The sequence below is a fragment of the Typha latifolia genome, chromosome 8 (genome assembly GCF_019914945.1).
Source record: "Typha latifolia isolate L0001 chromosome 8, TyphaL0001v2, whole genome shotgun sequence".
In the NCBI taxonomy this organism is placed as follows: domain Eukaryota; kingdom Viridiplantae; phylum Streptophyta; class Magnoliopsida; order Poales; family Typhaceae; genus Typha; species Typha latifolia.
The window spans coordinates 13,059,152-13,080,294 of record NC_133093.1 but is presented as its reverse complement, the minus strand read 5'-3'; the positions used below and the strand labels follow the sequence as shown (position 1 = coordinate 13,080,294).

Below are 21,143 nucleotides of genomic sequence, written 5' to 3'. Positions count from 1 at the left end.
AATACTGAGCTCATCCGAACTGATGAGCGTTGTTAAAAACACCAATCAATTTAGCATCTTTATCGTCACACATTTTTTTATCCTAACTACTAAAATATCAAGTTAAATAAATATATATATATATATATATAATACTGATTAATTTAGTATTTTATAATCAAATAAAAACGTTGAATTGATCAGAATTTTTACCTAGAAAAAATATACTAATCAATTAAAAATTTTTTATTACTGCAGATTAAATTAATAAAAGAAGATTTTGCAAATAACTTTAGATCCATTCGGTTGCTGAATATGAGATCACATTCATATATGTTGATCCTTTCTTATTCACAAAGTTAAAAGTCTTTCACATAATCTTTTATAATGGTTCTACAATTCTAATTTTATAAAAGTACTCCTAAAATGAAAGGATATTAAACACGTTCCTAATAATTGGTCTCCCATCCTCATAATCCACCTTCCGTATTCATAATATAACAATTAAACATTAATTGTGGTTATGATTACGACAAATATTTATAGCAGAATACATCATTTAGCATAGGATTACATATTTTTTTTATTGAGAATGTCATGTTCTAACGAAAGGCATATGTTACACAAATATTTATTATCAAATTTACAATATTTATCGTCATACAATGTTACTTCTTTCATAAATAATTTTCTCATTCATACTAACCACACTTTGTCACCCAAGTCTCACGAATTTTAGTACATTTTTTTAATTTAGATATATATATATATATATATTCAAATTTAAAGTATTTCTTACATATTTAGAATATTTTATATGAATTTAGAGTATTTACTATGGATTTAATAGGTTCAAATTTAAATATAAAATAATATCAAATTAAAATATTTAAATTGATACTTGGAAGGCATATAAGCTCGTATATGATTTGTGAAGAATAGTAAAAAAAATATTAAAAATATTGGTAATTGAGTGGTTATGTAATAAAGAGAATAAAAAAGGGGTAAATTAAAAGAGTGCAAAACCATTTACCACTTAACGTTCTCGCGTAAAATAGCTCATAAATATCATCTAAAAGGAGAATAGAAAAATTAAAATAGAACTGAATAATCTGAACTACCACTATTCGGGTTTAGAAGCGAAACGATATTTTTTTAAAAAAGAAAAAGAAGCGAAACGAATCGAACGATATTTCGGACTCAGTCGGCCGCCTCCTCTATAAATAAAATTTCGACTTCCCTCTGTAATGCTTTAGTTCATTATTTCGTCTCGTTCAAAGCCTCGTCATCTTCTCCTTCCTTTATAACGAAGTAATTTTTCTTTCTTCTTTTAATTAATTGTTTATTTTCTTTTTGTCATTCCCAGCTCTTGCTTTGCTTTAAGCAATTAATGTTTTTGGTTGCCTGTAGCCCAATTGATCGACTAGTTTTTTTCTTCTTCTTTTTTTTCGTGCGTAAAATCAGCAGTCATTAGGTTTGCTCGATAATTTCTTCCGATTCCTATTATTAGGTTGGTAGATTAAAGATCCCGTTCGGAAAAGTAATTAGGTACTCTCGTAGAAAGATTTTTTTTTTGTTTGATTAATGTGATTAATGGAATCAGAATCTTTTTTTTTTCTTTTCTTTAGAGAATTTCTTGTCGGTTGTGATAGGATCTGAATTTTTCCTCTCTAGTTCACGATTTAGTATGCCATGTAGTACATTGCTGTTGCTATCTTTTCCCCCTTGTCAAGTAATTATTGGGTTTTGACGCCTTAGAACACTAATGATGGAATACCAAATGCTGGAGTTCAAATTTTTTCCCCCTTTTCCATGATTTGAGGTGCTTTCTCCGTTGACGTAACTTCGAATCCTGAATCGAGAACTTGAATCTCGGTGACTTACTGTGGATGAGCTACAGAGGAATATAATCCTTTGTCATCTCTCGTCACCCTTGTTTTCTTTTCCTGGTCACTTTCAGGTTTGTTTTGAGAAGGTAAAAATCCGTTAGCCATCGCCGCGATAGCGATGGACATGGAGGATGACACAGTACAAGTCCGGGAGAATTCCGCGGAGGACACTGAGATGCTGGAGCTGCCAAAGGACCCCGCAGAGGTTAAGGCGTCGGAGTTTATCAAGGGCGAGTCCTCGAAGGAGATCCCAGTGGAATCCCAGCAGCCAGAGCTGCCGGAGAATGTCGTGCTGCAGAGCCTGGAGAAGGAGGAGTTCATTATCAAGTTGGCCGTCGGCCAGCAGTCTGAGATCATTAAGAACGCCATTTTAGATGGGCGTGGCGAGAATCCTGTGCCCCTTCTCAATGTCAGTGCGCCGATTCTCGCCAAGGCAATTGAATTCTGGAAACGGCATATCGATGCTGCTGAAGGTGAGGATTTAACTGAATGGGACAAAGCATTTCTGGGTGATCTCAGCCAGGAAGTCCTCTTTGAGCTTGCCGCGGCTGCGAACTATATGGAGTCTAAGTCGCTGCTCGACTGCACTTGCAAGTTTATAGCTGACATAATCAAGGAGATGAAGGTCGAAGAGGTTCGAGACTATTTTGGGATCGAATGTGACTTCACCGAAGAGGAGGAGAGGAAGATGCGGGAGGACAATGCCTGGGCCTTTGAACAATAGAATTCTCACTGTGTTAACTTTCTGACGATGATCCCTTATACTTTAAATCTTTATAATTTTCCGTTTATATTCTGAAACTCTATAGTTTTTAGGCGCAATTTGTCAGAAAGATTTGAACTTGTCGCTTCTTGGACGAATCAGTTGGTTGAGTATGTTATGCTTGTAAAATCCATTCTCTCGAGTTTATGTGAATATGCTATTTGCTGTCCTCTTAGATTTCTTAATCATGTAATATTATTTTTCAAGTATCCTTGCATTCTTTAATCGACCTATCATCTACTTCACAGGAATTCAGGTCACCATAAGTCTGATACTATGTTCTTATTTAGTTGTTATTATTCGACACCTGCAAATTTCTCATCTTCATTCAGCAACCATAGTATTTTTTTTTCCTCCTCTGGTCTTTCCATTAAGATTTGCTCATGATCCTTGAATCATAGTAATTTTAGTTATAACTCATTTACTTGAATATACTGTGTGTGTCCTAGCCTTCTGGAGTTGTCGATCAATTCTTTTTTAGTCAAATATACATTTTTTTGATTGATCATAGTCAAGCTAATTATAAGCTAAACTAAGAATTAATCGTCTCAAATGCATAAAGATAACTCTCATAAAAATTGTACATGTTAAATCACGAAACGAGCCAAAACATACACACATGCGTAATTAATTCTTTAATTTATTCTAAAACATTTGCGACTACAAGTTGGACATGGGAAAAGAAAATCAAATTGCAGGAGATAAATTATTCTGAAATTCTTTTTTTTTTCTTTTGCTACAGATAGTGAGAAAGATTGTAAGTAACAATAAAGGTGTTAAAATTTCTCATTTATCGAACTCTTAACAAAAACCCCCCAAAACCTCTAAGCCCTACCAAAGAGAAATATAAAACCGACAAGGAAACACAAAATCCCAAGCAATCGCTAGAGAGATCAAGATGAACTCCGGAAAAGGGTTTCGGATTCAATCGTCCCCATACGCCCGGAACCGATATCGCTCCTCGTAGGGCCCATCGAAGAAGAGGTCGGCCTCGAACCACTTAGGGTAGCGGACGAGGTCCCCGGCCACGAACCGCATGTGCCGGTCACCCGACTTGGTCCCCTCCGGCACTACCCGGACCTCGCCGGAGATGATGTACACCTGCTGGTCCACGTGCCAGTCCCAGGGGAAGCGGCACCTGCCGGTCTTCCACGTCGACCACCGATCCACGCCGAGATCCTCGAGCCGCTCCTTGGAGACCCCGCGCTCCACGCGGACGTTGTAGAGCTCCTCCAGCGGCCGCTCGAATCTAGCGGAGATTCCGGGACTCTTGTTCCTTGGGGGAGGGGATCTCCGGCTAAGCGGCGGAGGGCGGCTAGAGGTGGAGAAGGCGAGGGATCCGATCGCGGCGGCCGCCATTCTTTGGTCCCCTTTTAGTGTTTGCTTGGGTTTTAAGGTGTCGTAAAGCTATCGGGGATATGACCAGTGCCTTATCCTTCGGGGTTCTTGCAAGGGGAGAAGCAATTAAATGACTATAATGCCCTTATCGGGTTGGGCCGTTGATAGTCTTTCGGCCTAAAGTTGTTCGGATCTATATGTTGAAGTTTAACCCGCGCCGTTAAAGTGGAAATCTTCTAATTGGACTGGACCCTTTCAAAAACAAGGCCTAGCAGGCTTGGATTCGCGGATATATATATATATATATATATATATAGATACATTTTATAGTTAGAAAGGGAACGTGTATTACATGGGAGCCGCCAGTTCAATGAGAACGCATCCGCTATCAAGAAACCAAAGCAAAGGTTTTGTGCTTCCCAGAGGATATGCTTCCCAATAAGAAAACTAATACACAAATAATTAAAGGATTACAATCATATATAATATTGGAGATCGTTCCAGGCACAGCATGAAGTCCTTTCAGAATATAGAGCAGCAGCTAGAAATCCATTTCAACCTCAACGTGGGTGATGCCAAGCAAAACAGAGAGTGAGTAGGCCTTCTTTAAAGCCGGTAGTGTTAACCGATACGATGGATTGGAATCTATCAAAAGCTACTATCAGCTGTTATCCGAGAGGCCGACAAAGAGCACAAAGCAGTTAGTTATATTATAAGTTTTTTTTAATCACCCGAAGGAGATAAAACATAGGATTAGGTCGGTGGGAAGCATTAGAATAAATCATTTCAGGTACAGTTTATTTGTGACGAATATACTTAGGGGTAATTTTACAATAATATTCTAAAATATCACAGATGATTAAGATTTCTTACGATTAACGTGGATTATAATTATTAAATATCTCAGACGCCACATTAGGAAATACCAGCCAAACAACCATTTGTCCACTGCACTCACGAGTCATGGCGACGAATTATTCCACGGTGGCCCGTTAAAGGCCATTCGCACGCTTGAACGGTAGAGTAGAGTCGACCCAAGCAAACAACCACTCCACTCGCGGTGCTTCCCTTCCATTCCCTCCCCACTCCCCAGTTATTAATCCACCAACTATCCTAAAACCGAACCCTGAAAAGGAAAGTTGGAGCTGTTCTCGATACGAATCTACTCTTGGAATGGCGTTGGAGACCTCGGATCCGGAGCAGCCCAAGCCCTCGGTCTTCGCTGGGGTAATGAGATGAGAAGTGGATGCCCCTTACTTTGAATTCTTCTGATTTCTTAAATTTGGTTTTTTTCGGGTTTTTGGTTTACTGATCAGGTAACGGCGGGTGAGATAGACAGCTCAAGAGAGCCTTTGATTGATGGCGGTGGTTCTCCATCGGAGAGCTACTCTGTTAAGGCGGCGATTCTACCGTGAGTATCGTTATCCTGGAATTTGAGTTCCTGGACTTTTATCTGGGTTGGTAGGGAAGGATTGTGATTATGACTCCGTCTCGATGGTTTTAGATTCTTGAGTATTTTGTTGAAACCAAACTCTTGATCTCTGAAAGAAAATATTATGCATGACTGTAGTACTTGATCTACTCGATCTCCCAAAATTATTCTTATTCTGGCTGTACATCAGAAGTTGTTTATATAACTAAGTACATCAGTCTCTTAGAAATATCATTTCATCCTTTAGATTTTTTTTTTCTTTCTTGATGATTGCTAACTTGTATGAACTTTAGGTTCTTTTTTCCAGCTTTAGGAGGGCTGCTTTATGGCTATGACATTGGTGCCACATCTGGTGCTACCATATCTCTGGAGGTACGCTGGCAGATGTTTTGCTTCATTGAAGCAAATGTTTATAAGTCTCATGCAGTGAATCTTGTCATCATAATTTAAAGTTATTGCTCAGTAGCTATTTTGTATTAAATTTCATCAATTGAGCAAATTTTTATAAGTTTCACATGTAGTGAACCTTGTCGTCATGATTTAAAGTTATTGCTCAGTATATAGTTTGTATTAAATTTCATGGGTATAAGAAATTTAGCTTTTTTTTGGTTCTTCTGAGTGGTGCTTTAGGTGATGTTGGGAAAAGGTGTTCGACGATGATGATCTCATGTGAATTTCTCCTCGTCGTTACTAGTCTAATATATTGAATGTATGCTGCCTTTGTTGAGCTTCATGAGGTGTGTATCTAACCAAGGAAACTTTACTAGCTACTAACCCCCATCAGAGTAAGGATAAGGTGAAAAAGGAACAAGCTGATTGCTAGAGTAATCTGTGAAGACAGCTAACCAAAGCATGCCTCATTATTGTGTTTTCAGGAGGTAAATCATTAGTTGACTTAACAAGATAAATTAGAAAATACAAGACTATTACAAATAAAACTTTCTGAAGATTTTCTTCCATTAGGTTGTATGCATACATGCTTTGACGAATAAGAGCCATTTATATCCGACATTCCCCAGTGCCAAAATTAACTTTCGGCTGAATATTCTCTTTCTTCACGACATGGAAGAAGATGAGAGGTTTTTAGTAAACTTTTGTGGTGCTAGGCTCTACATGCCGGTTCTGTAGAAGTATTACTTATCCAAAACGTCCCCGTAAGTAATCTTATCTAGTTTGGTTGGAATCTTCTTTATCAGGATTAAAGTAAAATTATCTCAATTGTTTTTAGAGTTCGGTTGGATTTGGATAATTGAATCCCTGTTTGAACATGGCCAATTGTGTCTATGTCTCAAGTGTGCTGATATTCATTAGTTTATAGGTGTTTAATTTTGATACGATTTACCCCCAAAAAGTTCCAATACATCGATTTCGTAGATTCTGAATGTGATCTAAAATGATTTACATTGAAAATTACTAAACTCGGGTCCCAATTTTTCATCCAAATTAAATACGAATTTGCTTTGGTCACACTATAACCTGATCCAGTATGACAGTTTGCAATGCAGAAGCCATCAAACAATTATTACATGAAAACTGTGAAAAACAGTTAATAACTGAAAGACCTGATTTGTGATAGCTAGGTAATGCAGATCAGGATAAATAAATGTAAGCAATTTGACAATAGGCTTTAAGTTTTGGATTTTATCATAGAAGTAAAATTGAAGTCAGCAAATATTAACATACGAAAAATTTCTTATGGATAGATGAATGGTATCTATTTGTTAAAGATTGCCTTTTGTTGTATTTCTAGGTAAAGAAGAACAAACGGACTTTCCAGTACAAATGATGTATTTCTTTATTGAGGGTTTCTTCCGTGCAATCGAATTAATTCTTTATCAATCAGTTTGATGAAGATCTAATGGTTAAGATCTTTAAGGGTATAATAGGAATGAAAGATATTACCGGTTCAGCAGGTAATTTTTTTTAGATATATAATCTTGCACATTATTTTTTAATAATTATATTATCTTAATATTTTATTAAGTAAAAGACATATATATCATTAACTGAGAGTAATGTATATATATCAAAATAAGGGTATTGATGACTTTTATAATTAAGTTGATAAAAATTTAATTATATTTTATCTTTTTAATTATTTTTTATTATTTACATATATCTCCCATTAGTTTAAGATTGATTTAAATTAAATTTTAATAGATAGAGATAGAGAATTATATTTAAATTGAAGTTTATCTTCAAATAATCAAATTTAAATTATTTAATATTAAATAATATCTCCTATAATTAAGGTATAATTATATTTAAGAGAGAAATCTTAACGGAAGAAAAAAAACTTGTAGAGCGCTTCTTCCGTACTTATCAATCACTTTGATGAAGATCTAATGGTTAAGATCTTCAAGGGTATAACAAGAAAATTGGGAAGTTAGGCACACGTAATTAATCTTCTTAACTAATATACTTTTTTTCTTACGTAATGTAGTTTTGGAACCGGTACCGGGAAACCGGTACCGGGTATGAAAACTAGCTATTATAGCCGTTGGATTAAGGTTATAATTTTTAAAGTTGCATTGAAGTATTTGCCTTCTTTATTATGTTCGTATGCTAAGTAAGTTCATTTTGCAGTCATCAGAATTAAGCGGAACAACATGGTATGACTTATCATCTGTGGAAATAGGGCTTGTGGTGAGTTTGCACCTCATATGATTTAGGCACAAAATTTGCTGCACTTTTAACTCTATTACTGTTTTGACAGTTCTTTTTTGTTCTTCGGACATATTTTAGGTCAGTGGCTCACTGTATGGTGCCTTGATTGGTTCTATCTTGGCATTTACTGTTGCTGATTTTTTAGGTACTGCAAACTGAGCTTTATATATTCTGATATTTAAGTTGCGATAGTACTGCATAGAGTCTGATGGTGCAACATATTTACTGAAGGAAGACGAAGGGAGTTGATTCTTTCTTCTTTACTTTACTTGGTTGGAGCTGTACTGACAGCATTGGCACCTAACTTCCCTATTATGGTGATTGGACGCTTTGTATTTGGAATAGGAATTGGATTGGTAATTGATCTTATCATTCTTTTTACTATTTTCATGTACCGATTTCAATATCTGTGGTATGAATTATTTATGACTTCCAAAATTAATTATCAGGGATATGTATTGTCTGCTTACTTGATCTTGCCGCCCTCTAAATATTTTCGTGATGCTTTTCTTAGAACATTTGTTGTGTAGTGTTGTGTGAGTTGTGTAAATACATTTTCGTTATCTCATACAACAGTTGTGATCATGAGAGGATGTAATCCACACAAATTGATGATCAACATCCATATTTATGACTCGTTCTACATAACTATGACTAAGGATTTTGGAATTGCTATATTAGATGATTTCCTCCTCTGTTATTTCTATTTAATAAAAAGGTTTGCATCAATTCAAAATCTATTATGTCTTCCCTTACTAAATTTTTTCTAATGACACCTGAAGTCTTTTGGTGCAAATCTTTGAACTTTGAGACATCTTCCTGAATTATCTTAGTTGCAGAAAGTTTTGGCACAATTCATCTATATATGAGACTTATAGCTACCTTCTTAGGCTATGCATGCTGCTCCAATGTACATTGCAGAGACTGCTCCGAGTCAAATACGAGGCAGACTTATCTCTCTGAAGGAATTCTTTATAGTATTTGGGATGCTTGTAAGTATAGATGTATCGGGTGTTGCATTCTGATGCACTTTTCTTCCCTTCTTCTTGGGATTGGAGAATGCTTATATATATCTGTCCTGTTTTGTAGTTTGGCTACATCTCTGGCAGTCTCTATGTTGGACTAGTTTCTGGATGGCGCTATATGTACGTTACTAGTGCCCCAATTTGTGTTATTATGGGAATAGGAATGTGGTGGTTACCACCGTCCCCTCGATGGCTCCTTTTATGCGCCATACAGGGAAAGGGCGGTATGCTTGACACAAAAGAATTTGCCATTCTCTGTTTATGTCGGCTTAGGGGTCAAAATCAGCATAATTCAGTTTCAGAACAAGTTGATTCAATTCTGGATGAGCTTTCTTATTCTGATCAAGATAAAGCAGTAACATTTAGAGATATCTTTAAAGGAAAATGTCTCAAGGCCCTGATAATTGGAGCTGGCTTGGTCTTTTTTCAGCAGGTACCTACAAAGTAACCTAATTCTGATAACAGGCTGTTGATCTTATTTTCCAGTATGTTCTTCCTAATAAGTTCAATTATAGAGTATATTGGTCTATGAAAGCTCACTGCTTACTTCGATACCAGGTAACTGGTCAACCAAGTGTCTTGTATTATGCAGCAACAATCCTTCAGGTATGCTCGTTTGACTTAGATAACTATCAAATCAGTGATTATATATATATATATATATATATATATATATATATTCCAAGACTCGTATTAACCTTTCCTGTCTGGGCAGAGTGCAGGATTCTCTGCTGCAGCTGATGCCACCCGTGTCTCAATCCTTCTTGGTTTACTTAAGGTATATATGGCTTAGAAAAGACATTGAATGATTGCACATGGATTCCTCCTGCTTTTTGAAAATGTCTGTGCACCTTTAGTCTGCTTCCTTCTGTTCCCTTTTGAGTTCTTGACAAGACTAGTGAAGTGCTCTCATAGTCATTGCAAGAAATGCAGGTCTACGGACTTGAATGTACATTTGTTTAATTGTAGAAGTTCTCATAAATTTAGGTGGTTAGATAGCCTACTTTTCATTGCTAGCTGTTCACCAAGTGCTTGCTATTTATCTATCATCACTATCAATTGTTTCTGCAGTGGACAACATTGAATAGAAAACATTTATGTACTGCCAAGGAGGCAAGGAGTAATAACTTCTTGTTTTTTCGTGTAGCTGATTATGACTGGGGTTGCGGTTCTTGTAGTAGATCGACTTGGCAGAAGACCTTTACTGATTGGAGGTGTCAGCGGAATTGTAAGTCCTTTGACCTTTTTCTTCTATGAGAAATTTTTTAGTAAGAAAAGTTTTCAAATGGGTTTTAAGCTAAATGAGTAACAATGAGGCTTGCATTGGGTTCTCTTTGTGTTTCTTTCTTCTTACCAAACATGAATTCATAACTATAAAAGTACTTTCCTTTCCTTTCATTTTCCTAGCCTTTCACTACTCTTCTATATAAGGGTGAAAACATATTGGATATGGTTTAAATAGTGTTCAACCCACATCTATATCTATATTTTTGTTTCGAATATAAATATTGGACGGATAATAAAATTAAAAAGTATGTTCTAACTAAATGGATACGGATAATTTTCGTATAGAGGATTAGATCATAAATGAATACCTATTGAATTTTAAATAAATTATGATCTTTCTTTTAGACACAATTAGCACAAAATACTAAAAGTTTTAAAAAAAAATTTTCTTGCATGTCAAATATATATCAAGTTAGCAAAATCAATCTCTACAAACAACATAGAACACATCATTAGTAACAACATAAGTATTCATCATCTAAATAAGCAAACTCAAAACTATAAATTATTTTAAAAATATGCGGGTAAACGGATATCCGATATCCATTTCCGAAAAATATGCCCAACCTGTATTTGAGTTCGTTTTAAAGAAAACCTACAACTAGTGTTCCTCAAATAAATTCTGTTAACATCACTAATCAATGGAATGATCAGATGATAAAATAAAAGTGTCATTCTTAAAAGAAATAGCTTGAGCCTATAGCTCCTGATATATGAGATTTCAATTTGAGATACTTTGACCTGAATGGCATATATCGGAGCTTGTTAGATCCTTATGACTGGGCTTGATAAATTTGCTTATAAAAATCAACAAATAGCCTTGTTTGGTGACATCATGTTGACGTCAAAGGTTTAGGGAAAACTAATTTGGAGCTGTCTGAATTTGGAGATTTCATCATTTAGTTTATGTGCAAAGAAAAATAGAAGAATCTTTAAGATGTTGCTTAGTATGCTTTAATTCAGTTTGTAGTTTTATACATGGTTATTATGATGTTGCAGGCGATCTCTTTGTTCCTACTATCTTCATACTATACCTTGCTAAATCATTCCCCTCTTGTGGCTGTAATTGCACTGCTGCTGTATGTTGGCTGTTATCAGGTATTCCACTCGGCTTGCTGTCTTAAAAAGTGTGCATAGACTTCTATATATGAGCTCTATATGATAGCTTTGAGCTCCACATATAGCTTGTTTGTTCTATCATCTTTGATTTAATATCTTCCATGGTTGTATTGTTTTTCTTTGCTTGTGGGGGAGGGGGGATTTCCCTAGTGCTCGAAGCTTCTCCCTCTCTCTTTGCCAGCTGGTGGCAGTTCATGCCACTGGGACGAGTTTCCAACATTAAACCAAAGCAAATATGTTGTTTTAATATGCTTTGAGTGAAATTTTCAATATAATCAGTTATCTTGTGATCACAGACTGCTCAGAAGTTGGTTATGCTTGGAGATCAATCAACATCTTGCTTGTAGGCATTTCTGATATTCTAAGTTGAACTGTGTGGATGCCAATTTAGGTGCCCCTTTAGCTTGGTTCATTTAATGGATGCAAGCCACGAATCTAAGTTGGTTGTGCCTATGTGTTTGTCGTATATATACATACACAGTTTTTTGGATTAGATTGTGCATTCAAAATTGATGGCGATTTCTTCATATGGCTGTCCTGTGCAAGTGCTTCTACTTCATAAAGACTTATTCTTGCAGTTATCCTTTGGTCCGATTGGTTGGCTGATGATCTCGGAGATTTTCCCTCTGCGGTTTAGAGGCCGCGGCTTAAGTGTAGCTGTGCTTGTTAATTTCGCCTCAAATGCGCTGGTGACTTTTGCTTTCTCACCATTGGAGGTACTTGCTTTCTCTGATTTAAATGTTAAGAAAATCTGATGTCTACCTAACTCAAAAAGTACTTATAATATGAAGCAATCTTCAAATTTATGATTTTTTTTTGAGAAAACAAATTTATGATATATATTGCAGGGCAGTGTTTGTAAAACTTTTCTTGTTTCTTGAGTGTAAATTCCTCGTCACCATTCTGTATGGTTTTCAAGGTTGCTTGTACTCTTACGCAAGTGCTGTCGCCTTCTTTGCACCCTATAGCCAGATGCAACTTTAAATCTTTAATAGGTTAACTCACAGTTTGGCGGCTATCCAGTACTTTTAACTTTTCTCCTCGATTGGGTTGCGTTCTGTAAAACATTCTTTTCCTCTTTCTGTGGACGTTTTTTTTTTCTCCCTTACTAAATTTCCATTTACTTGCAGTCTTATTCACCCATCTCTCATCTTCTGGTTGCAGGCGTTGGTGGGAACTGGTGTTCTCTTTGCTGGCTTCGGGGTAATTGCAATAGCCTCTCTTCTGTTCATATTTTTCGTTGTACCTGAAACGAAGGGTCTCACTCTCGAGGAAATTGAAGCCAAAATCTTATAGAAATCCCATCCATCCTTATCTTAACTTAAATCAAAATATAATCCGAGAATGGATCTCGTTACACTTTGTATTCTTTCCTGCACTGTATGAAAAATCATCCAATAATTTATTCTCAAGTTTTCATACTGTTTAATATTATTGTACATAAAATTGACTTTTAGCATATAGAGACCTCATGATGCACAAGCAAATTGATTATTGCCCCTTTCCCTATTAGAGGGAACCCCATATTTCCAAACATATAAAAACGTAGCTCCACTTAGACTAAGTTCTTGGATAATTGGCGGCACGTTCCACAACAGCTCAAAGGAACTTTTTTCTAAAGCAGCCACGTCTCTTTTATGATTCCTTAAAAGTTAAAACGCGTGAAGAGAAAGTAAATCGTACCAACCACTCATAAACTAACGCACCCACAATAATTACTCGTATCTCTTGGATAAATATCATTAAAATGGAGCTTCATAATGGTGAAGGCCAGCACATACTTGATCACATGACGGTGGTGATAATTTTTTTTTTATTTAAAAAAAAGAATCAAAATAATAATACAAAAACTAACGCCGTTCCGGATGAACCGGCGATGTATCTTCGTAATCATGCTCCCCACCCCCATGTGCCTACGTGGGGACAGCCGACAGCACCAAGAGTAGACAAAAAGTCGCCCCATAATTAATGGCCATCTGATCCGTTTATCTTTCGATCAACGGTCATAGATCGTCCAACCGTCGGAAGTAACAAGGGTGGAGGATACGCAGGTAAATTACGACACTTCTTCGGGGTATAATCGGAACTTTCGTTCGGCGCACGCCGACCCTCTCAAGGACGGCAACCGGAATAGGTGCTTTCCGTTTTCTGGGTAGCAACTAGCGACCAGCAAGTGGGCGACTTTAATTCTACTAATATGCCGGAACAACTTACCTTGGATTGTACCGTCGAATCGTCACGTTACTATTGACTCATCCAGACGAAAGTTTCTAGCACTGGCGGTCCACCAGAAAGGAAGCCAAACTGTGCTTAAATGGCTTATTCTGGAAGAGCAGAGCACACACGAGAACTGGACTCTAGTCGCCTTCTCTTTGTATGCGGCTATACGCAAATAAAATATTCTATATAGAATTTCTTCCCTCCTGCAAGTCTCGTCCTCACTAACTTCCACTTTCATCTCTTTCCACTCTGGTTTGATTCCTTCTCCTTCTCCTTCTCCTTATCCTTTTCCAAAATCCATCTCTTTCCGACCTCCTTTTTTCTCACCAAGAACCCTTAACCTTTCCCATGATTTGATTTGTTTCTTGGAGCTCTTTTGGTTTGCTGCTGATCAATGGCTACTCTGGAGGATTTGGGTGTCTCCGCCTTCATCAACATTGTGAGCGCCTTCGCTTTCCTTCTCCTGTTTGCGGTTCTCAGGATTCAACCCATCAACGATAGGGTCTATTTCCCGAAATGGTATATAATTGGTGATAGGAAAGGCTCCCGGTCGAGGTCCGGCGGCCACGGGGTTGGAAAGTTTGTGAACCTTAATATATGGACTTATTTGACCTTCTTGAATTGGATACCGGGCGCGCTGCGGATGAGCCAGGCGGAGATTATTCAGCACGCCGGGTTGGATTCCGCGGTCTACCTTCGGATTTACATTCTTGGGTATGTCATGAATTCTACTTGGTTCTTGGCTATTAGAGTAGAAAGAAAAAAGTCATCTTTTTTGTTTCGCTGGGACTACTAAATAATTCACCTTTGCTTGATTTGTGAAACTGAGTTCGAACGTCTGGTTGTTCTGATTAAACCGTTGAGGCAAATGACTTGATTTTGATTTCGATTTCAAGAAGCATTTCTTTTGTTCGTCATGCATCTATATTTTTAGTTCTTTCTATAATTTCTTCATATCTTTACGACGTTTTTGGTTTCATGTAGACACGTTTGTTTGTATGTCATCTCATTCTAGTTGAACTATTTTAGATTATCTCTCTTAACATATTCGCTCTTCTTCCTTGACAGTTTGAAAATTTTTGCACCAATGACAGTTCTCGCGCTGTTGGTTCTTATTCCTGCTAATGTTTCTGGTGGTACATTACTTAATCTGAGAAAGGAAGTTGTTTTCAGTGACATTGATAAGCTTTCAATATCAAATGTTAGTCCTGGATCTCAAAGGTAATTCTGGTTTTCTTTTACCAAAAAGATATGTCTTTCATGTGCCTACAGCTTTAATTCTGATGGTTTTTTTTTCTCATTTATTACTGTCATCTATTACTATCAAGGAACTTTATAAGACTCGTAACAATTGGAAGTTTCTCTCTTCCCTACATTTCTTCTTCTGATGTGCACATATTTTGTCAAAGAGTACATGTGTGTGTCTATGGCATGGTCAAGCTGTCAGGTTAATAGAATTTGGGGTTGGAGGAACTGGGGAAGCTTATAGAAAAAGATTGATAGTCTAATGGTGTGCTTAGATTATGATGTGCATATATTTTGCCAAAGAGAACCTTCCTCTGACCAGGAGTAGTATATGTGTTTTCAATGAGCTAGTTGTTTTCAGTGAGCTAGAAAGTAGCTTACCATATCAGAGATCTGTTTCTTTGTCACTTTCTTGGCCTACAAAGTTTTATTTTTAAGTTCCACCAATCAGTCTTGCTCCATGTCATATAGCACCAATACTCAAAAGAATGAAGTTTAACAAGTCATATATGTGTTTTTGGTCATTCATCAGGTTTCTCAGTTTTCCTTTCATATTATTTTCCATATAAGAGACTTCTCTTGCACTTTTGAAATACTTTCTTTTTCCCCTTCCAGGTTTATTGTGTTGTTAACATTGTTTAATGCAAATCTGATTTTGGTTATCTGGGTTTCATTTTAGGTTCTTTATTCACTTATTAATGGCGTACCTGTTTACATTCTGGACGTGTTACATGCTCTTCAAAGAGTATGATAACGTGGTCTTTATGAGATTACATTTCTTGGCTTCAAAACATCGCCGTGTTGACCAATTCACTGTAAGTATGCTGGCAATAGTTGCCTTTTGTGCTAAAAATTGTATCAATAGGTTCCCTTATTCCCTGAAGTTGATAAGTATTAACATTACCACAATAAGTACTCTTGTGACCAGTAGGAGATAAGTAAAATTAGAGGCATGCAACTAAGAGTAACAAAAGAATGATCTCTCTCAGTGCTGCTGAGAGGATGCCTTCTTCTAAATTGGTTATCTCTGACCAAACCAATAAGTGTCCTTTTTGGCTTATGTATGACTTACACATAATTCCTCTCTCTGAAGCTCCATATTGCTGGATCATTTTTAATATACTGTCCTGATACCTTTTTTCAGGTTGTAGTTAGAAATGTGCCACATATAGCAGGGCATTCAACATCTCAGACTGTGGAACAGTTCTTTCAGAGAAACCATCCTGACCACTATATTGGTCACCAGGTACTTGATCAATATACTACTGATCCAAGTTTATTTCTAATTTCTTTTACGGTATTTGGTTATCTCATGTTTACTTCAACTTCAGTATGGCAATTGTTATCTTTTTATTATCTCTACCATCAGGCTGTTTACAATGCAAACAAATATGCTAAACTAGTCAAGCAAAAAGATAGACTTCAGAATTGGTTGGACTACTATCAGCTCAAATTCGAGCGGCATCCAGAAAGAAGGCCAACTGCAAAGGTATACAATGATGAGCCTTCCATCTTTATGGAAGAAATCATTTGACAATGTATCAACTGCCTGTCTAATAAGTTGACCTATTTGGTATTGCAGACAGGATTTCTTTGTCTTTGTGGTAAGAGAGTGGATGCCATTGACTACTACAGGGAGAGAATCAGTGAGCTTGATAAGAAGGTAAGCTTAGTGTGATATGTTTTCCTCCAGGATAATGCCTTCACGAGCATGCACCTCTCAGAAGATATACAATCTGAACACTATTGATTTCCTTCTTTCGTGTCTAAAGTAGCATGGAACCGATTGATGTAATCTTGCGACTCTGTACTCACTGCACATAGTCAATTGAGCAAATGATTTCTTAATGCTTCCATAAGATGCTTAAAGAGGATTAGTGATTCTATTTTTTTTCTTTTCTTCAGATATCATCTGAGCGTCAGAGGGTTCTTAATGATCCAAAGTCTATCATGCCTGTAGCTTTTGCCACATTTGATTCAAGATGGGGAGCTGCTGTGTGTGCACAGACACAACAAAGCAAGAATCCTACACAGTGGTTAACTGATTGGGCACCTGAACCACGTGATGTTTATTGGCAGAATCTGGCCATACCGTTTGTATCTCTCAATATTCGAAGGCTTCTGATATCTATATCTGTATTTGCACTCGTTTTCTTTTACATGATACCTATTGCATTCGTCCAATCTCTTGCAAATCTCGAGGGTCTTGAAAAAGTTGCTCCTTTTCTCAGGCCGGTAATAGAAATGTAAGTTTCAAAGGTTGTGTCCTAATTCTTTATGACAATTTGGTTAGAATGCACTCTCTCTCTCTCTCTCTCTCTCTCTCTCTCTCTCTCTCTCTCTCTCTCTCTCTCTCTCTCTCTCTCTCTCTCTCTCTCTCTCTCTCTCTCTCTCTTTCTCTCTCTCTCTCTCTCTCTCTCTCTCTCTCTCATTTCCAGTTTCTTATTAGCTAGTTGGATACTTGGATGTGAATCACGTGCTTGCGATATTTTAGTGGATGCATTGTAAAATATGATTTTTACAAATAGTTATCAGTTTAGATTTTTTAATTGATATGTTCACTTATGCATTCACTACTAGTTTTGGAGCATCACTACTTTGGCTGGTATCTTCCAACTCACACCACTAATAGTTGTATGCATAAATTCTCTCTGAATCTTCCCATTCCCATTTTCAGAAGGATATGGTTTGATAATTAATTCTATGCTGTGACTGGTTCTTATATTATATGTCATAAGCCATCAGCTATTGTACGATTTTCTTTTATTTGATTATGGGTTAATATTTTCATTTTTCTGCACTTACCAAAGTCCCTGACTTAGGATTATCTATACATCTGACATCAGATTGTGTTGTTTCTCTATATAATAGATAGTTCTAGTTCTGCTTTCTTTTCTCTTCTTAACCTTTTATCTTCTGCATTTTTGTTAGGACTTAAATGAAATATTCGCTTGTATTTAGTGGTTAGCTTAATAATTACACTGGAGTCTGGCGCTTAACATGTTATGCTCTTTATAGGATTGTTTTAGTGAAGGTTGTGGAATTTTCTTATATATGAAACTTGTTCGATCTCATTGCGTCTCATGATCATCTCATCCTTTTTTTTCGCAGAACGGTTGTTAAATCCTTCTTGCAAGGATTTCTTCCTGGTCTAGCTTTGAAGATATTCCTTTACATTCTGCCAGCTGTTCTTATAATCATGTCAAAAGTAGAAGGCTACCTGTCATTGTCGTCACTTGAAAGAAAGGCAGCTGCTAAATATTACTACTTTATGTTGGTGAATGTATTCCTGGGAAGCATAATTGCTGGAACGGCTTTTGAACAACTTTACTCTTTCCTTCATCAACCACCTACCCAGTAATTCTTTCTCCTTCTTAACAATTCATTTATTTTATGCAGCTATAGATTAATGAAACACAGCTTAAACAAATTTATCCATCAAGTGAAAATAACGTTTGTAATATACATCATCGTCGTAACTTCTTCCGAACTTGTAGGCATTTTTAGTTCTAGAGTGATAGTCTTGCACCATAGTGTATCTGGCTTGCTGGTGATGCTCACAGTAATATTTTTTCATAAATCTTATGGTGATATCTTTTTTCAGGATCCCAAGGACAATTGGAGTATCTATACCAATGAAAGCCACCTTTTTCATGACATACATAATGCTTGATGGATGGGCTGGCATTGCTAATGAAATCCTTAGGGTGAAGCCGCTGGTCATTTACCATCTCAAAAACATGTTCCTAGTGAAAACAGAAAGAGACAGAGAGAAGGCAATGGATCCTGGAAGTATAGGACTTCCTGAAACCCTTCCAACACTCCAACTCTATTTTCTTCTTGGGCTTGTCTATGCTGTAGTCACTCCGATTCTTCTTCCTTTCATACTAATATTCTTTGCTTTAGCATTTCTTGTCTATCGACACCAGGTCAGTTGCTTTATGGAACCTCTTTAGCTTTACCTGCTTTACTTTGGTGCATTAGTAAAGAATCATTTTAATGGTTTTGTTGCAGTGAGATTGTGGCTGGTTCTCACTATGACATTATCTATATATAACTGTTGCATGGCTTTATGTATGATTTTGTCTTTGATAGATTTCCATAAAAAAACTTTCTAGTTTTTACCCTTTTTGATGAACTGGTTGAAAAACATGCTTGTGCATGCTGCGTTACTTCCAACTGAATGCTTTTATGATGAAAGATATTATTATACCTTTTATTCAAGATGGCATGCAGATTGGGAAACTTTGATGACTGGCAATCATCTCTCCTAAAATTTAGCATGTTGAGTTTATTAGTTTCCTAAAATTTTAGAATACTAAGGATTATATATATATATTCAGGAAGTTTACCGTAAGTTATGGATTTTCTCGTACCATTCTCTGAAGCATTAGCCTCTAACCTAGCTACTCTTTTTCTGGTTTCAGATTATAAATGTTTATAATCAGGAGTATGAAAGTGCTGGTGCATTTTGGCCACATGTTCATAGCCGCATAATAGCAAGCTTGCTGATTTCCCATGTGCTTTTACTTGGTTTGCTCAGCACTAAGAAAGCTGCTAACTCCATTCCTTTACTTGTTGTATTACCTGTATTGACGTTATGGTTTCATAAATACTGCAAAAGCCGTTTTGAACCTGCTTTTAGGAAATATCCGTTAGAGGTGAGTTCTCTCTCTAGTCCTTTGGAAGCTGCTTTTACATTACAACACTATACTAACTTATTTGTGGTTTTTTTTCTTTTAAACATTCTTGAGTGAATAGATTCCAAACTCTTAGTTTTGTGACATGACATCTCATGTTAACCAGAATATGATGGAAGTTTTTTTAAATTTCCAAAGTTTGTAGTACATCGGACATATTTGCTTCATCATGCAAGCATGCTAGAATCCCTCCTCACTAAGCGTGCATCATATCGTCTTCTTGCATACACTTGTAATTAAAATTTTCTGTTGAGTTTTTGGTGATTTGTGCAGATAGGAGATAGTAGCATTTTCTTTTCCTTGGCATTAAATTGATGCTCCGTTATGTTCTGATTTTTGTCACTTATCTATCTTATCAAGCAGATAGGAGATAGTAGCCTACTTGATTTCATACCTCTAAATTTACAGGAAAAGATAAAGCTTAGACCTTCGAAAAGGTCACATAGCGATAATTATTCATTCTAGTTAAGAAAATGTCAAGCTTATGGCCATACTGTCTCAGTATCTCTTATCTTGCTTCTGAATCTGAGACTAGTGGCAGCATATTCAAACTTTGTATTACAAACTCACAGCATTATTACATGTGATTGCTTATTTCAGATGTAACATAGGTCCATTTCTGTAATCGATCTCAAAGTTCCTGCCTTGCACTATAACTTGCTCATTCAGTGGCCCTAACACCTACCTCATCGAAAACTTTATTCTTTCCATAAATTATCGCCACACTATTTTAATTGTATGGTTGCTGTTTGAAGATTTCTCATTGATTCCTCTTGGGCTTTTCTCTGCCCCCATGATTTTATTTTCATATATAATTTCAGGAAGCAATGGAAAAGGACACACTGGAGCGAGCTTCAGAACCTAATCTAAATATTAAAGCATTCTTAGCTGATGCTTACTTGCACCCAATTTTCCATGCCTTTGAAGATGAGGAAATGGGACAGATCAGAGTAGACAAAGGCCAATCTCATGTGTCCTCACCTGCGAGGAGTGAAATCAGCTCCCCATCTCCACCGCATTACGTGTATCATTATGAATTTGAACCGTGAGCTTTTTCTTGGATGAATTCCTAAATTTTATCCTTGTAATTTTTTTTTTCTTCTCTCACCTCCTTTTCTCCACTTAATTATGCAAAAAGCAAATGTAAATGTCCAAACTTACTTTGATGTCTTGATTAGTGAAACCTGTGGTTATGGAAAATGGTGCTTCTGTCCGAGACATTTTTGTGCTGTTTTTCTCGTGTTGGCCTTGTGTTGTTCTGGAGGTGGAGGGGGTGATATCTTGTTGGTTGGTTCTCGGCAGGTGTTTATAGTTAAGTGTAAACCCTTTGTGTCGGTACCTCTATTCTGACACGGAGATTATTGTATTTTAAGTTTTAATGAAACGGGGTTGCTGTCTTTTCCTTAAAAAAAACTTAGGGTATGATTGAAACTAATTTTAGATATAATATAAATTGAATTTATTTAGAAACGAATTCCT

General features: G+C 36.6%; 4 protein-coding genes across 5 annotated transcripts; 3 read left to right on the top strand and 1 right to left on the bottom strand.

Moving 5' to 3' along the window:
* The first annotated feature begins 1,241 nt into the window (after nt 1–1,241).
* Nucleotides 1,242–2,801, top strand: LOC140794084 (SKP1-like protein 11). Its single transcript, XM_073145933.1, has 2 exons — nt 1,242–1,290; nt 1,940–2,801. Exon 2 carries the CDS (start codon nt 1,987–1,989, stop codon nt 2,590–2,592), a length of 606 nt encoding a protein of 201 aa, XP_073002034.1. The 5' UTR covers nt 1,242–1,290; nt 1,940–1,986; the 3' UTR covers nt 2,593–2,801.
* A 522-nt stretch (nt 2,802–3,323) lies between these two features.
* LOC140793914 (uncharacterized) lies at nt 3,324–4,064 on the bottom strand. The gene has a single exon (XM_073145686.1). The coding sequence runs from the start codon at nt 3,988–3,990 to the stop codon at nt 3,556–3,558; it is 435 nt and encodes a 144-aa protein (XP_073001787.1). The 5' UTR covers nt 3,991–4,064; the 3' UTR covers nt 3,324–3,555.
* An 852-nt stretch (nt 4,065–4,916) lies between these two features.
* On the top strand, nt 4,917–12,928 carry LOC140794226 (D-xylose-proton symporter-like 2). Of its 2 annotated transcripts, XM_073146155.1 has the most exons (15): nt 4,935–5,196; nt 5,286–5,380; nt 5,695–5,773; nt 7,988–8,047; nt 8,147–8,213; nt 8,300–8,424; nt 8,959–9,060; nt 9,158–9,213; nt 9,367–9,526; nt 9,652–9,699; nt 9,809–9,871; nt 10,241–10,321; nt 11,380–11,478; nt 12,078–12,215; nt 12,664–12,928. In XM_073146155.1, the coding sequence occupies exons 1-15, from the start codon at nt 5,143–5,145 to the stop codon at nt 12,793–12,795; spliced, it is 1,359 nt and encodes a 452-aa protein (XP_073002256.1). In that variant the 5' UTR covers nt 4,935–5,142; the 3' UTR covers nt 12,796–12,928. The 2 variants fall into 2 exon arrangements, with proteins under 2 accessions (XP_073002255.1, XP_073002256.1); XM_073146154.1 differs by having other exon boundaries at nt 4,917–5,196; nt 9,158–9,526.
* Nucleotides 12,929–13,838: 910 nt separating this feature from the next.
* Nucleotides 13,839–20,864, top strand: LOC140794162 (CSC1-like protein At1g32090). The gene is made up of 11 exons (XM_073146063.1): nt 13,839–14,433; nt 14,788–14,940; nt 15,644–15,779; nt 16,109–16,210; nt 16,334–16,453; nt 16,547–16,627; nt 16,870–17,210; nt 18,076–18,321; nt 18,569–18,893; nt 19,392–19,625; nt 20,486–20,864. The coding sequence occupies exons 1-11, from the start codon at nt 14,114–14,116 to the stop codon at nt 20,711–20,713; spliced, it is 2,286 nt and encodes a 761-aa protein (XP_073002164.1). The 5' UTR covers nt 13,839–14,113; the 3' UTR covers nt 20,714–20,864.
* The last annotated feature ends 279 nt before the right edge of the window (nt 20,865–21,143 follow it).

Bases quoted from the DNA above. Each gene is read 5' to 3' on its own strand.
- LOC140794226 (XM_073146154.1), top strand. From the start codon at position 5,143: ATGGCGTTGGAGACCTCGGATCCGGAGCAGCCCAAGCCCTCGGTCTTC. The intron at 5,774-7,987 runs GTACGCTGGCAG...TTCATTTTGCAG, and splicing joins GTGCTACCATATCTCTGGAG to TCATCAGAATTAAGCGGAAC. The intron at 11,479-12,077 runs GTATTCCACTCG...TTATTCTTGCAG, and splicing joins TGTATGTTGGCTGTTATCAG to TTATCCTTTGGTCCGATTGG.
- LOC140794084 (XM_073145933.1), top strand. From the start codon at position 1,987: ATGGACATGGAGGATGACACAGTACAAGTCCGGGAGAATTCCGCGGAG.
- LOC140794162 (XM_073146063.1), top strand. From the start codon at position 14,114: ATGGCTACTCTGGAGGATTTGGGTGTCTCCGCCTTCATCAACATTGTG. The intron at 14,434-14,787 runs GTATGTCATGAA...CTTCCTTGACAG, and splicing joins CTTCGGATTTACATTCTTGG to TTTGAAAATTTTTGCACCAA. The intron at 17,211-18,075 runs GTAAGTTTCAAA...TTTTTTTCGCAG, and splicing joins CTCAGGCCGGTAATAGAAAT to AACGGTTGTTAAATCCTTCT.
- LOC140793914 (XM_073145686.1), bottom strand. From the start codon at position 3,990: ATGGCGGCCGCCGCGATCGGATCCCTCGCCTTCTCCACCTCTAGCCGC.